The sequence below is a fragment of the Lutjanus erythropterus genome, chromosome 11 (genome assembly GCF_056507025.1).
Source record: "Lutjanus erythropterus isolate fLutEry1 chromosome 11, fLutEry1.hap2, whole genome shotgun sequence".
NCBI classification, from domain to species: domain Eukaryota; kingdom Metazoa; phylum Chordata; class Actinopteri; order Lutjaniformes; family Lutjanidae; genus Lutjanus; species Lutjanus erythropterus.
Genome location: NC_139327.1, coordinates 13453772 through 13469163, shown reverse-complemented (window position 1 = coordinate 13469163; position 15392 = coordinate 13453772). Strand labels below are relative to the sequence as shown.

Genomic DNA, 15392 nt, shown 5'->3' with positions numbered 1-15392 from the left:
GAGGCTGTTGGTCCTCCGCAGCAGTCATTGGTTCAATTCCTGCCTTTGATCCATTTGCTGCATGTTATTCCCCCTCTCTTCACCTCCTTTCCTGTCATATCTTCAGCTGTCCCTATCCAATTAAAGACAAAAGCCCCAAAAATTTATAAAAAAAAAAAAAAAAAGAAAGAAAAAAGAATACTTGGTCATCACATCCAATCCACCAGCTGTACTTTTTCATATTTCAGGTAAACATGAATTGCAAGTTGCAACACAAAATGTGGCATAAAAATGGTAACAGTTTATAGTAAAGGTGTATGGATTATATTGAATTCCTACATGACTTCATGCATGAAAAAGCATGAATTCATTCATATAGAACTTCATGAACTATCAGGAATGCACACAAAAGAATAGTATCTCATGCATGACTTAACACAAGATCAATATGTTAATTAACACAAGGTAACTAAGGTATTTCAATCAAATCTAATTATTAAGATTTATGTCTTCTTCACAGGTCAGCCTGCAGAACTAAAAGGGACAAGGAAAAAAAACTGACCAGTCCCAGCAGCGCACATGTATTCTGTTGAACTTCCAAGTGTTGTGATCATGATTAACTGAGTGTTATTTTTTCATGACTTCTTCATGTTTGTGGCCCTTTCAATAAAGGCATTATGCATTTAGAAAAAATATAAATGGAGAGTAGATCATATGTTTGGACTTCATTTCAATGGCATGAAGTCATGAATGCATGATAATTAATGTTCCATTACCATAAAGTGTTATCCATAGCTACACAAATGTCTTCTAATTATGACTAACAAATAAATGAATAAATACATTTTAACCACATCTGTATGGTGGGAGTCATATGGGTAATATTAACTTTGAGCTCAAATTTTTTAGCTCTTTTTATATTTTAGATCAACATAAAATGCAGGATTCTGCACAAAATGTTGAATTTAAGCATACATTTTTCATTTTTGTAAATTCTGCTTGGCTAACAGACTTCTTGTATGTGCAGCCTTTAGTTTGAATGAGGCCACCCTTGCAGCCCACACAGACGCTGCCTCCGCCCCTGCAGATCAGTGCTGAGCGAGCCCCCCGCTCCTCCAGCGGTACTGTACTGTGTGTTTGGCCTACTGCAGCTACAACGCGTGGAGGCAAGAATGACACCGGCGCTCCCCTACAAGAAGACAACCTGATCGTAAGGACGGATCTGTTTCATTTCTAGATTTATTTTAAAAAATACCACAATGATGGCGCTTGTCTTTGCACCTTTACGGACACGATTGATCGCGGCTGTTTTTACATTCATTGCACTGTGGGGATGTGCGCTTGCCATCACTCGCTACTCTATTCCGGAGGAGATGGAAGAGGGCTCCTTTGTTGCCAATCTGGCCACAGATCTGGGTTTGGATGTTCGCAGTTTGGTGCAGCGCAGAGCGAAGCTCGATGTTATTACCAGCAAAAATTACCTTGACATCAACAAAGACACGGGCGAGCTGATAATCCGAGAGAAGATCGACCGGGAGAGCATATGCATGACTAAAACCACCTCATGCTTTCTGAAAATGGATGTCATTCTGGAAAACCCCATTCGCATTTTTAACATCGAGTTAGAGATCATGGACATCAACGACAACGCGCCCGTGTTTCGCAGGAGGACAATGCACTTGGACATCTCGGAGGCAACCCCTCCCGGTGAGAGATTTTCATTGACAAATGCTGTGGATGCGGATGTGGGGGCGAATTCAATCAAGACCTACTATCTGAGCGAGAGCAAATACTTCAGCATTGACATCCAGACTGGCAGCGATGGCTCCAAATATGTCGATTTAGTGCTGAGCGGTAGTTTGGACCGAGAGAAACAGGCAGTTCATAATTTGATTCTGACCGCTGTGGATGGAGGGGTGCCTCCCCGCTCAGGCACCGCCAGCATCGTTATTAATGTGCTGGATATCAATGACAACGCCCCCCTCTTCAGTCAGCCGGTGTTTGCAGTCAACGTCTCAGAGAACGCGGCTGCAGGGACTGTGGTCATGACCTTAAACGCAACAGACTTGGATGAGGGCACAAACGCTCAGTTGGTATACTCATACACACTGTACACCTCAGAGAAGACTCAAGAGCTCTTCTCACTCGATCCAAACTCAGGCGAGATCAAGGTGAAGGGGGTGATCGATTACGAAGAGAGTCAGAGTTTTGAGATGCACATTCAGGCTCAGGACAGAGGGGCGAACCCGCTGTCGGGTCACTGTAAAGTCATGGTGTTCGTCACAGATCTGAACGACAACTACCCAGAGGTCACCATCAAGTCTGTGAAAAGTTCTCTGACTGAGGACGTCTCTGTGGGGACGCTGATCGCAGTGGTCAGCGTAAGTGACAGGGATTCAGGGGCCAACGGGGAAGTTCAGCTCACTTTGAATCAGCAGAAATCTTTACCGTTCCTCCTCAACAAGTCCTCAGAGGGTTATTTTGAACTGCTGGTGTCAAAGCCACTGGACAGAGAGATCATAAGCAAATATGACATCACACTGAGGGTGACAGACAAAGGCTCGCCGCCTTTATCTGAAAATGAAACCATCACTCTAATGATCCTGGATGTCAATGACAATGCACCCACCTTCTCCCAGTCCTTCTACACCATCCATGTCGTGGAAAATAATCTACCCGGGGCATTGTTGACATCTCTTAGCGCGTTTGACCCAGATCTTAACGAGAACCAGTACTTGGTGTATTTCATCATGGAGAAGGAGATTGTTAACACTTCCATGTCAATGCTGTTCTCCATCAACCCTGAGAATGGAGATCTTTACGCCCTGAAGACTTTCGACTATGAGCGTGAGAGGGATTTCCTCTTCCACATCGAGGCTAGAGACTCTGGTGTTCCCCCACTGAGCAGCAACGTGACAGTTCACATCATCATTTTGGACCAGAATGACAACACTCCGATGATAGTGTCACCTTGGCGGGCGCAGGGATCAGTCGTAGAGGAGGTGATACCAAGGTCCACGGATAAAGGGCACCTGGTGGCCAAGGTGATCGCCATTGATGCTGATTCTGAACAGAACTCCAGGGTCACGTATCAGCTCCTGCAGATCAGCGACGCCAGCCTCTTCAGCCTGGATCAGTACAACGGCGAGATCCGGACTACGAGGATGTTCAGTTACAGAGACCCAAGGCAACAGCGACTGGTGATTGTCGCCAAAGACAACGGTGAACCTGCTCTCTCCGCTACCGTCACCATCAAGATATCAACAGTCGAACATGTCATGTCCTTTTCAGAGACCACAGAGCTGCCAATAGAGTATGACGTCTTCACAGACCTGAACCTGTATTTGGTAATCGGCTTAGGGGCCGTGTCGTTTCTGCTACTGATAACCATCCTGGTTATTATTGTGCTGAAGTGTCAAAAACCAAAGCCAAAGGCCATCAAAATCCCCCCCCCCAACAGAAACAGCGTGATCAGCAGGAACAGCGTGATCAGCCAGAGAAGCTCTACCATTGCAGATTCCACCCTGATCTCCAGTGACGCCTACTGGTACAGTTTGTTCCTCGCAGAGACCAGGAAAGGCAAGGTGGTCGTGAGACAGCCGATAATTCCCAAAGGAGCTGGGTACTTTGTGTCCAGTATACCCAGGAGCATAGGGCCAAGTGAGACCACAGACTCCAGAGCATCCACACTGGAGGTACGTATAAATGAAGTGGTAGCTGGGATCCCATTTAGTGTCATTAACTGATTATAAAGGCAGCTTGATGAGACAACTAGTTGATGCGTTAAGGGACTTAGTGTAGTATAAAAACTTTTTTATATACATATCATGATTTTTCCTCTGGAGTGCTAATAAATGTTAACTTGTATTTGTTGTGGATTCTGGGTGTTGATGCTGTTAATTTTTGCCAGTTAAAAGTAGTGCCTTTACTAGTGTATGTATTCTATAACAGCACCATTTTGTAGTTGTAGACACATTCCGAACAGGTCACATATGTAAAATTAGAAACAGTTCTTTAAGTGTTTTGTCAGTTTTTCGTATATTTTTTCATACACAAATAGGGTGTTGAATGCAGGACTGATATTTTTACTATATTTTTACTTAAGACAGGGATTTAAGTACTTCTTCTACAACTGTGACTCTCATATGTACTTTGGAATGCATTAAGACTGATACCAATGAGAGAAAAATCAATTATTATTGTTTAGGTTGTGTCTGGGTTATGATGTTTTGAGTAGGCGATGTCCACTGGCTGAGAGTGGTGATGTTATTCCAGATAATGATCTTTTCCTAACCCTAACCCTAAAGTGCTTTTGTCCCTAAACCTAAGCACATTGTAGTAACAGCATTGCCACATTATAAAATATAATTTGTTTGTACAACGTGCATAAGAAAGAAACAATGCATACACACTTTTGCAAGTTTTGCAAGTTTTGCAAATCTAGGGTCCCCTCATAGACACGACCCTCTGTGGGCAATGACATTCTTTGGGGTAGTCTAAGTAAAATTGAAATGTAATGCAAATACAAACAAGAATTAAGCATTGGAGTTAATGGTCTATTGCATTAGGAAGAAAAATGTCCTTGATATTCTACTACACTCATATATTGATATACAATATATAATGGACTGTCATGCGCCAATTTCCAGAGGCAACAGAAAAAAGTTATAACTAACATAAGAATAAAGTCATGCTGATGTTATCAATGTGTTTATACAGAGAACTATCTGCACTTTCATTGCATAATTAGGCCAAACAAACACCCCCAAACGGAAAATGTGCCACTGTTCGATGTTTTATGTCGTATGTAGGTCATTTATTGCAGATGCATAACGCACAATCAGAGCATAACTAGTGGGCATGAGAGGGTGGGGGGAGTACTTCAAAGGAGCCCAGACATGGAGGAGTTCTCTTCAAGGACAAGAAAGATATCGCTGTACTAAGTGAGATGCGTCATGCTGGGGGTCTGTGGAATCTCCTGCAGCAGCACTCCTGCTTCTCACACAGTAGACTGTAATCAATGTGGAACCGCTGAAACTGATCCAGATGTTGTTTGCTTTTGTACAGCTGGACTTAACTGCAACAAGTGAACCACTGAAAGATTAAACAGGATGAATATGCATAAATGCACAGGTGCACATGGAGAGAAAGAGAGAGAGATTTGTGTATGATGTGAATATATTGTAAGTAGGGATGCACAATGTTTTGCCAATATCCGATATGCTGTGATTTTTCAGCTCATTCTGGAAGACTGACGATGCTGTTATATGCACAGATGCAGACATACAATACAGTGCTTTTCAAAATAAAATAAAATGCTTTTCAAAATATAGAAATTCATTGGACAACATACAAAAACTACTGCTGAGAGTTTTTTTCTTTGTTCTTCACTAATTCAACATAATGATTGGGATAACGGCTCTTTAGATGTTAAATTGAAGTGCTGAAGGAATGTGATTTGGCTCCTTACATGCCTGACGCTGAGCAATCATTGCAAATAGCACCTCTGATATCTGTTTAAAAAAACTAGACAAAACCTCCACACCGCAGACATACTCACATCATGTGCATATAATTAAAGCATATCTGCATTTTGAACTGTATGACATTTCATTTTAAAGTTTTTATCTACTGATACTGTTTACATGCCAATAATATTGTGCATCTCTAATTGTAAGTGTGCATTTGAGTGTCTGAGTTTCACACGTACAACTGAACTTGTCTCTTTCTTCTGTTCTTAAGTACTCAAAATGAAAGGAAGTCCATTCTACAACTGGAGGTATGCTGGTTGCTAACTACATTCTGTAGAGCCACTATAATTGTGTAGACATTTTCTATCCTTTTTCCTATTTGGTCTTGGTTTGGTTCAAAAATCCGGTTTGATAACCTGTCACAATCTTTAGTGTAATCCTTTGGCCGACATATTCTCCTGGTTAAATAGAGCAGAATCAAATATTTTCCATTTGTCCCCAGTCAGACTCTGGGCCCTCACAAACATGACACTCTGTTCCAGTGCAATGCCATTGTGAACGCACATTTAAATTGGCCGGTCTCTCAAGTGCGAAAACCTATCAGCTTACAGAGAGCAGAGATTAGTATAAAATTGGCTGCCGGTCAGACTTTGTGTTGTGCACATCTGGCTCGCTTGGCTGAGATTCAGGGCAAAGTGATGGCACAGATAGAAAAAAAAAGGATTATGGAATGAATTGTCCTGAATAGGTTCTCAGCATGTAACATACCTGAGAGCACTGAGAGTATCAAGTATCAACTCAAACTCAATCTCCACATCCTTGCACATGAGCTCTGTTAGGGCCATGTTTCAAATTTGAGGGCAATCATGTGGAGTCTATTCTTTTTCCCCTCTGTAGTTGTAATATTGGCCCACCAAATACCAAATAGCACAATGTGATGCCTGCTTGTGCATGCTTTAATTACACCCTCTGCTTCCCTATTGTCATATTTTATTTTAGCTGTGTATGTTAGTCTCATTTCTATGGATGATTTGATGAAAATTCAGAAATTCAATACATTGAAAAACAAATAGGAACATAAATATAGAAACGAGTTATTGATTTTGACCTGAATTTGAATGCCCCTGACACCCAATAACATGTCAATGATGGTGGCAGTAACCAGTCACGATCCACTGTTGCATGAGTGAGGACTTTCTACAAGTTCATGTCGACTTTCTGTTGTGGCTAATTCTATGGTCTGTCTCTTAGCAGGAGCCCAGAAGAGAACTGCCATGATATAATCATCTCTTCATGGGAGTCTCTGGCTGAAACTCTTCCCTGTGACTCACAAAGAAGATGTAAAACAACTGTCCTCCCTCAGTCCCTGCGCTCCAACTCGTCTTTCTCTCTAGCTCCTCCAATTCCCCCCGTACATACCAACATCGACCACTAATCACCTCAGCTTTCTACCGTCTTTTCTCTTTTAAGCATGAATCTGCATGATTCAGAATATTTGGACATAGAATTTGGACAGTTCTATAGAGTTGCCTCATGTAGTAAATCATTCCCTCCATAATGCTTTAAAACTCCTCAATGGACAAATCTGCCTTCTCTCCAGGGTTTTACGCTGTGTGCTGTAGTTCTAGAAACCATCAATAGCTCAACATATACGTACGTAAGTCGCCATCATGCAACATTTTTTTAAGCTAAACTTCAAATCACGCCTACTTACAAGTACACATACGAATCAGGGTGAATATGATTCTTCCATAAATCTGATTAATACCTAACTGTAGCTGGTTATGTCAGTGATTCACCATATTCACATGGTGGCTCTTTTCCTCTGATGTTATACTCAGGGTGGGAAACTCAAATGCTGTTAACAAAAATAATGATGTCATACTGCTGTGTTGGAGGTAAGACTGCCCCCGATTAAAGATTTTTATTGTCGACTACTAGTTGTTGGTTAAAGCCATTAGTTGACTAATCATTACATGTTTATGATACTTGTAACATTTTGATCAACTCAGTATAACATCATACAAAGAATCAGTAACTGAATTTATCAATATGATGGATGTAGCTATAGTTACAAGTTACAAACTCGCTTCCCAAACACTCTTGTACATCATCTTTGTAACGTAATATATTACCAGTTGTCAACCTGGCCTCTGTCAGTTATGGAGGCTGTGTCCTAGTCTAATTGGATGGCTAACTGAGCTAACTAGCTAACTAGCTAATGGCAGCTACAGCACAGTTAACATCATTGTTTGGTACTGTTACATGATGCAAAAGGAAATGCATAAATGAATTCTGAAATATCAACACAAGGATTTATTGATGCCTTTGCTTTCATATTGTACAATGCTATCAGATGGTAATGTTGGCTAACAATGTTGATGTTTGTTGCTATGGGAACCTAATGGGTTATCAAATATGTTGTTTTACCTTGAAATTGAAATATGGCCGCATGGCATATGTGACCATTAAGTACCATTGGGCAACAGACAACAGCAGCATTAGCATTCAACAGCTTCTTAGCTAACATTACAGTTTGTGTTACATGATACAATAGGTGTAAATTAATTCTTCGTAAATATTTCAGAATTAATTTATGCCTTTCCTATCCAGCTGTGTAACACTATCAAACATTTGACCTTCCCACCTTGAGTGTGATGTCAGAGGAAAATGGCCGCCATGTGAGTATTGTGAATTCAGGCTTTGCACTCTTTTTTTAAAAATAATAATTTTTACAGTATAGACAATATTTCATGGCAGCCTTTTTAATATGAAATACTAGTATAAACACAGGTGTTCTCACTGATACTAATTAAGGTTCCATACCATTCAGGTCAAACAGAGTCAGGGTGCTGTTATTGTGCATATTGGCTGGAAAGACTCTGCCACACTAAAGGGAACAGGAGCTTCATTAGTATCATTGTTACCACCTGTGTTCATCCTACTATTTCATATCCATATGGCTGCCATGAAAAAGGTCTATTGTGAGTCTTGCTGTTTAGTGGGGCTCACACTGTCAAGTAGAAACTTGCCGTTGAAGTAACCAATGATCTGATTTTAGATTTCTCCATTTTTTACAGTGTTTGTTGTACTCAACAGTGATGAATGTGTGAAAATGACAAAAAAAGAATGAAAGAAAAGAAAACTGTAAAATGACCAAAAAAAAAGCATAGGAGATTATCTGTTTTTGTTTTTATTTGATTGTAGATACTGTAGTTCTTTAGAAATGATGAGGATGGACACGCAAAAATACTACCGACACCCTCACTAACATCAGGTGTACAACTCATACCTTATATACAGATATCTGTGCCGATATAAAGCATCTGACTGGGCACAGAAGCATGAATTACACTGCAATATTGAATTTTCTGAACCGTGATCATGCTCAAAATCTAGCAGTACACCATTTCAGCCTGTCTCCTCCCGTTGGAGTGAGTGAGTGAGGGTGCAAGGGGGGAAGTCTGTCTGCAGATCAGATTTTTATTCAGACATCACAAGTTGGGGTAGGGCCAGAGTGGAAAGTACGTAAACCCATGTAACCAAATCCAAACATGATGAAACCTATTTTTCAAAACAGGGCCAAATGACCCTTCATAAGTCCCGCCCCTTTTCTCTCTGCGCTCTAATGCCTGTGGAGCAGCCTTGGTACCCCAGTCATTGTTCTCTTTTCCTGTTTTTTGTACTTAGATAAGTGATGCTACGCTTGTCAGTGTTGAAAAGAAAAGAAGATTTTGGAGTTGTTTTAAAGATGTTGCTGGGGGACCTGTAAAAGTGGCACATGTTCACATCTTAAGTTAACTAACGTACATTAGCTTACCAGTTAGTGAGTGTTTTGCTAACATTAGCTAATTAAAAATTACTTGGTGCCAAGTTTGCTCAACTGTTATTGGAGCACAGAGCAAACAGGGGTGGGACTTAGGAAGGGCCAATTCAGCTTTCTTTATAATATAATATTTTTAACTTTATAAAGTATTATCTTCCCAATCAAAATTTCACTGACTTTTCCCAGGCTGATAAACTGTCAATCCAAATATAAGCTCAATCATTCATTGCACACTGTGCAAATCGTATTAATCCCTTAAAAAAAAAAATACAATTATGGAAATTAAAAAAAAAATATTTTGTAATGACAAATACTCTGTTTATTGAAAAGAGTAAGAATATTAAAATGTATTTATCTTTGCTGTGGTACAAAGGGAATATAAGGTCCAGGCAAGGTGTTGTTTTATGAATATTCATGTTTTTATAGATATTTTACGTATTAACTTTTAATGCTGCTTTTTGTGAGCTTCTTCAAGGGCATTTTGTGTTGCATATTTGTAGTTTAGTGCATTATGATGTTGTTTTGATAGTGTACATAAGTTGAAACTGAAACTAGAGTACTTTTCTTGACCTCAAAGGTAGCGCTGTTGCACTACTGCGAAGCCCAGGACTATTAATTTCTCAGAAACAAGGAGCTTATTAGGAACACTTATTAGGGTGCTAAATGATCAGATCTAATTGGGCAAGTTAAGGAGATTGGATTGTGAGAAGGAGAACATAGCGTTAATTATAGTTGCAGTACTCTAGTGCTGACTCCACGAGAAAAAAAACACACACTGCTGAACACATAGATGGTGCAGAAGAAGTATTAAGCAGATGACAGCACTTTGAAATATGCACCAAATCTAAATATGATCGCAGCACTCGCTCTGTAATGCAGTGACTATTTGGAGATGTATCGAGCTACATGTTCTGAGTCAGTGAAATCGAACCTCTCTTTTCCTCTTCTCACTGATGCCTGGTGTTGGTGCTGCACCAGGCTGCCCAGACATAAACACAGCTGGCAGTCCGTCTTTCAGACTTGAAGACGTCACTTAATGAGGGATCTCTTGCTGTGGAGGAACATGTTATGTGTGCAATCAATGCCAGAACCGGTTGATTCCAACAGTGTTTAAAAAGAATTAGTAAATTGCACATATGATGAGCTCCTTGCGTGCCTTCTGCATTGTAAAAGATGTATATGACTGTTGATGAATGAAATAACGGCATGTCATACAGTATTACAAATTACCCCAGTGATAAAATACCTTGAATTGCTATGGCGTTGTTGAAAAGGGGCTCAGCCTTTTGGTGTCAGAGCAGATGTTCTATGAAGAACCAGTAGATGCATTTACTGTAAATTGAACTGCTTTATACTTTGTGTTTTTTATACAGTAGACTTTTTTGATATCTTCTGTATTCACTGTGATCGAATGGCACAGGAGGTGCTTGTGCTTGGCATAGTAAAACGTGTGTTATTTCTCATTTGTGTAACGCAGCTCAGTTTTTTCCTCTTGCTAATTTGCCAGTCAGATTGTACAGTATGCTTCGAGAGTCGCATCAAACCTAATCCGGTTCCATTCCACTTAGTGGATCAAAGACAGTATGGGAGAGAATGGTCTTGCTTTATTTTCAAGTCTGGTTAATTGTCGGATTTTGATGTTGCTTATTTGGCTTAAATGTTCTGCCTGATCATACTGGTTTGAATAAAGCTTTTTAATCTGTCTTTCTGTTGTTGTGTCTGTGTGTGATGAAAAATGAAACAAAGTTATCAAAAGTCACTTCTGGAATGTGACACACGCGCGTTCCCTCTCTAGCTGAAATTCCCTCGCATACACGCATTTTGACCCAGTTTCTCTGTATAACGCTCTGCACTAATTCTTGGAAATTGAAAACTAAATAAAGGGGATGTGCCTGCAGTTCAAATCGCAGAAGCAGACAAATAATAGCTTTGTCAGGATTAGCAAAAGCCCAGAGCCAAATTGCATAGTCTGCTCTTCACTGTGACCACACAGGCTATCAGTCCACAGTCCCACAGGAGACTGATGTGTGAGGGCCACATCAGTTTGTATGATATATTTATATTGCATCCAGTTTATTTTAGTAATAACTCTGTTTGAAATGGATTCATCTATTTTTAGTAATTACTGCAATGTAAGTGTATTTATGAACATATTTTTAATGAGCATTTATATTCTACATACATTTCACCTGCACATTCAGTACTCATTTTATGGTCCTTATAATAAGGAATATTGTGCTGGTAAACAAGTAGAATAAAAAACATCGAAGTACAACAAATAATAAAAAGGATGAAAAATAAAAATGACAGAATACTGACTTGACTGGACTGACAGATGACTGACAGATGTATTCTTTTTATCATATCTCACCAGTGCTTTTTTTCTATTATTACAATTTTTTCATGACTTTATTAATCGAATGTTCCTGATGATTTCATACAGTTGTTTTCTGTTTCTCTTTAACTGACTGATTTTTTTTTAAAAATATCAGTACATATACTATAGATAAAAACTGCAATTTGTGCAGTATAAAATATTAAAAGTTTCTATTTTTGCTTTCAGTTACTCAATATGCAAATTAACTGTAATTTTCCTAAAACAACAATAATAATAATCTGTGTTTTTTCAGATGTCTTAAATTACAAAACTTTTGCAATGATGGTTGCTTCTTACAATAATTTATTTTGGGGTCCCAGGTTGGTAGCTCTTGTAAAATATGTTGGCAGGATGATGATTGAATGAGAAATGCCATTAACAATTAATAAAGAGGTAAAAAACTAAAACTGGGAGGGGAAGTTCAAAATACTTATGTCACATGTTCGCTGGTGAACCAATGGTTACTACTCATCTCAGCAGCACTTTGCAACACTGTCACGACTACATTAATGGCCTTAAGGTTATTTCTGTTTACTTGTGCTTTAAAAGGATTGGAAGTAGGTCGGAGGAAATGAGCACTGTGCACCTGTGGCTACATTCATGTGTGCTGAGTATCTCTGGAATATTTGCCATCAATCCACCTCCCAGTGGTCGGCACTTTTCAGACCTGGTGATGTCCATGGTGTTGAAAGTGCTTTGCAATCCTGCTGGGATCCTGTGTGCACTGTTTTTTTTTAAATTTTTTTTACACAGCTGTTTTTTTGTTTGTTTGTTTTATTGGCTCTGCCAAATGTTTTCATACATCATTTATGTCATATTTCTCTACAGAATATCTTAAGTAAGACTATTAGTATGTTGGGCAGCTGTCACTATAGCCACCCACATTTCTGAATTGTTCAGGAATTCAAATATTATGAATGGTGTTAAATTTAATTCCAATCCAGTTTCATTTTCAGACTAAGGTTTAATATCCTGAAACCTCCAGGTGTTGGTCATGTGATGGACTAGTGACCTATGAAAGGTGTTTTTCTTTGTTCTGTGTGGATAGAATCTAGTTCCAAAATGACCCTGAACAAAATCAGGTCAGTCAAAAAAAAAAAAAATCAATGAATGCACTGCATGCTTTTATTGCATTGTGCTGCCAATTACTTTACCTCGACTTAACTGTTTTACTATTAAGCTGTGAAAAGAGGACTTTTAATTTGAAATGCATATAACTAATCACGTCACATAACACAAAAATCCTGTTTGCACTACCTTTCATCATGGAGACACCCAAAATTGACTAACTCTTCAATATTTAGGCAAAATTCCTTCCCAGCTTTTAGTTTTTATAACTGAAACCAGTTTAGATGACAATTTCTTTGCAAAATGCTAAATGAATTTGTTGCAATCATATGCTAATAAGGAGGTGATGTTTCAATAATAATTCACAAATAGAGGGTTAATATTATCTATGTATGTATATTAAGGTGTTTGTTCATGTCTTTATTTACACATACATGTTTTAAAATACAAAATATAAAAATGTGGAACGTGAAGGAGAATTAAAAACCCTCTAGAGGCATCAATAATTACTAATAATCAATAATTTTAGACAACCTTAAAAACCGAGGCTTGGGAGGGGATAAGGAGTTTACAGAAAAAACAAACCTCTGCAGCCTTTGAGTGTTTCCAAAATATATATATATACTTATATATATACAGTATATCAATCACAGAAAAGCAGTTGCACTCAGAAACTTTCTCTTCTCCACAGTAAAGTAGTAAAAGCTTTAGGTCTATGAGAAGATGTTTTATTGTTTGGAGGAGGTATGCAATTAAGCACTATATATATGTACATCATCAGAACTTCTTTGTGCAGTAGAGTAGTGCTTTTATTTCTTGTCTTTGTGCATCATTATGTATCACTTTAAAATCTTCACAATCAGAGAAGTGCTTTTGTTTGCATATATTTAGACAAGCAGAGCGCTGTGTATTGATCCAATAAGTGTGTTTCACTATTGAGTACTGTCTGTTTCACTATCGAGCACCGGATTAGAATATTAAAAATGGAGGTTTTCAGAGATGGGGACAAGCCGCTTAAGCATATTTTAACCAGATTATGTGGATTTGCTCAATCCTGTCTAGATTTGGTTGGTATAAAAGTCCATTTTAAATCAGTTTGTACAGACTTTCCATCATAAATCTTAAACTTCAAACTCATCTCCTTTTATATTCATCCATGTGGTGTTGACTTAGTCTGTAATAGTAGTTTTTGGAGGCCAGTTCTGTGCTTAAGGCTGTAGATAGCAACAGTCAATGCAAACTTTGGCATGTGGTGGCATTTTTAGCAGAGGGTGTCCTCTAGTGCCCTCTGTCTGTGCTTGGATGCCTGGAGTGTGTGGAGAATGTGAGGGTCAGTGGGGTGTCATCCTGTGTGGGAGGAGATTTGGCTGCTATCATAACCAACAAATCACAGCTATTATAACATTTGTCATTTTCATGTGATTTTGAATCAATAAATCCCTGTTAATGCACTTACAATTGCAACACTGTAAAAAATCAAATAGTTTAAGTGGAATCCACTAATCTTTTCTCAATAACTTTACATAAATTAAGTTAATTATTTAACTTAGGTTCAGGAGCAGGGTCACACCTCAACCACACCTCTAATCACCTGACAAGCCTACTTATACCTGGTTAACCCATCCAGCCCTGTTTGTCTCAGATCTCTCCACCCACCCTTTTCCCTTTTCTTCATCATATCCCCTTCTCCTCTCATCTCCCCTGATTCAATCTAGTGCATACCTCTCCCACGTCTCATTCTAGGTGCAGTCTGGGGCTCTATAATCAGCTCGGGCTGTCTTCAGTCTTCAGTACACCCTCTGCACCAGATGACATCATCCATCCACCTCCACACCTCCCCTTAACATTCATTCATCATAAACATCCTATCCCTCAGAACATACATTAAAATTCTTAACTACATATTTTTGTGGCATGATCCTTGGTAGTGAAATATGAGTTTTATTTATGTAAGTCACTCAAACTTAAAATTTCCGCTATCTATTTTCAGAAGATAAACATTAGCTCTTCTGACTTGAAGAATTTGAATTGATGAGTTGAATGAATGAGTGAAGAGTTCAGTCAACTGACTGAATTAAGTTTCTAAAGAAACATGATCAACATGTTAGACTTCCCAGCATGCAGTATGTGAGAGTTATGGATAGTTTAATTTGAAGAAAACATATAATGGAAACTTGCTGTGTCTCTAATATATTTTAAGATGTTTGTTTTCTGAATAATGAGAAAAAATTCAGAGGCAGCAGTGCCTCAGAGTAACTCCAGTCACTCTGTAGCTACAATGGGAGCAGCTGTAAGTTCATTAGTTCATTACAAGTTCACTGGTGTGACCAAAGAATTGTTGGTTCAACTTAATATCTTGAGCTTATTGAACATGCTGTCTCAATACAACTGAATTAATATCAAAGCCATTTAACTAAAAGAGCTTATTTGTTTTGAATAATCACAACACTACCTTATCTTATCTTTTCAAATTCAGTCAACTTAAAATGTTAAGGCACCCCAGGCACTAAACTTTATAGGTTAAAGCAACTAGTTTATTTTTACAGTGAACAATATCAGTCAAAGTGTGAGACAGACTGTTGGTGCTTGACCCATTTGTATGCGTGAGTCAGATGAGGACAGAGGACACTCTGGCAGGAGCCCATGCACAATGGGGTCATGAGTGTTAACA

At 38.9% G+C, this 15392-nt stretch overlaps 1 protein-coding gene across 4 annotated transcripts; it reads left to right on the top strand.

Annotated features, from left to right (window-relative positions):
* The first annotated feature begins 1090 nt into the window (after positions 1–1090).
* LOC146318748 (protocadherin alpha-C2-like) lies at positions 1091–7432 on the top strand. 4 transcript variants are annotated; one of them, XM_084730870.1, is made up of 3 exons: positions 1091–3674; positions 5722–5758; positions 6705–7432. In XM_084730870.1, exons 1-2 carry the CDS (start codon positions 1239–1241, stop codon positions 5731–5733), a joined length of 2448 nt encoding a protein of 815 aa, XP_084586996.1. In that variant the 5' UTR covers positions 1091–1238; the 3' UTR covers positions 5734–5758; positions 6705–7432. The 4 variants fall into 4 exon arrangements, with proteins under 4 accessions (XP_084586996.1, XP_084586995.1, XP_084586994.1 ...); XM_084730869.1 differs by having other exon boundaries at positions 6702–7432; XM_084730868.1 differs by lacking the exon at positions 5722–5758.
* Positions 7433–15392: the final 7960 nt, after the last annotated feature.

Excerpts from the sequence above, each read along its gene's own strand:
- LOC146318748 (XM_084730867.1), top strand. The coding sequence starts at position 1,239 with ATGATGGCGCTTGTCTTTGCACCTTTACGGACACGATTGATCGCGGCT. Across the intron at positions 3,675-6,701 it reads CCAGAGCATCCACACTGGAG|CAGGAGCCCAGAAGAGAACT; the intron begins GTACGTATAAAT and ends TCTGTCTCTTAG.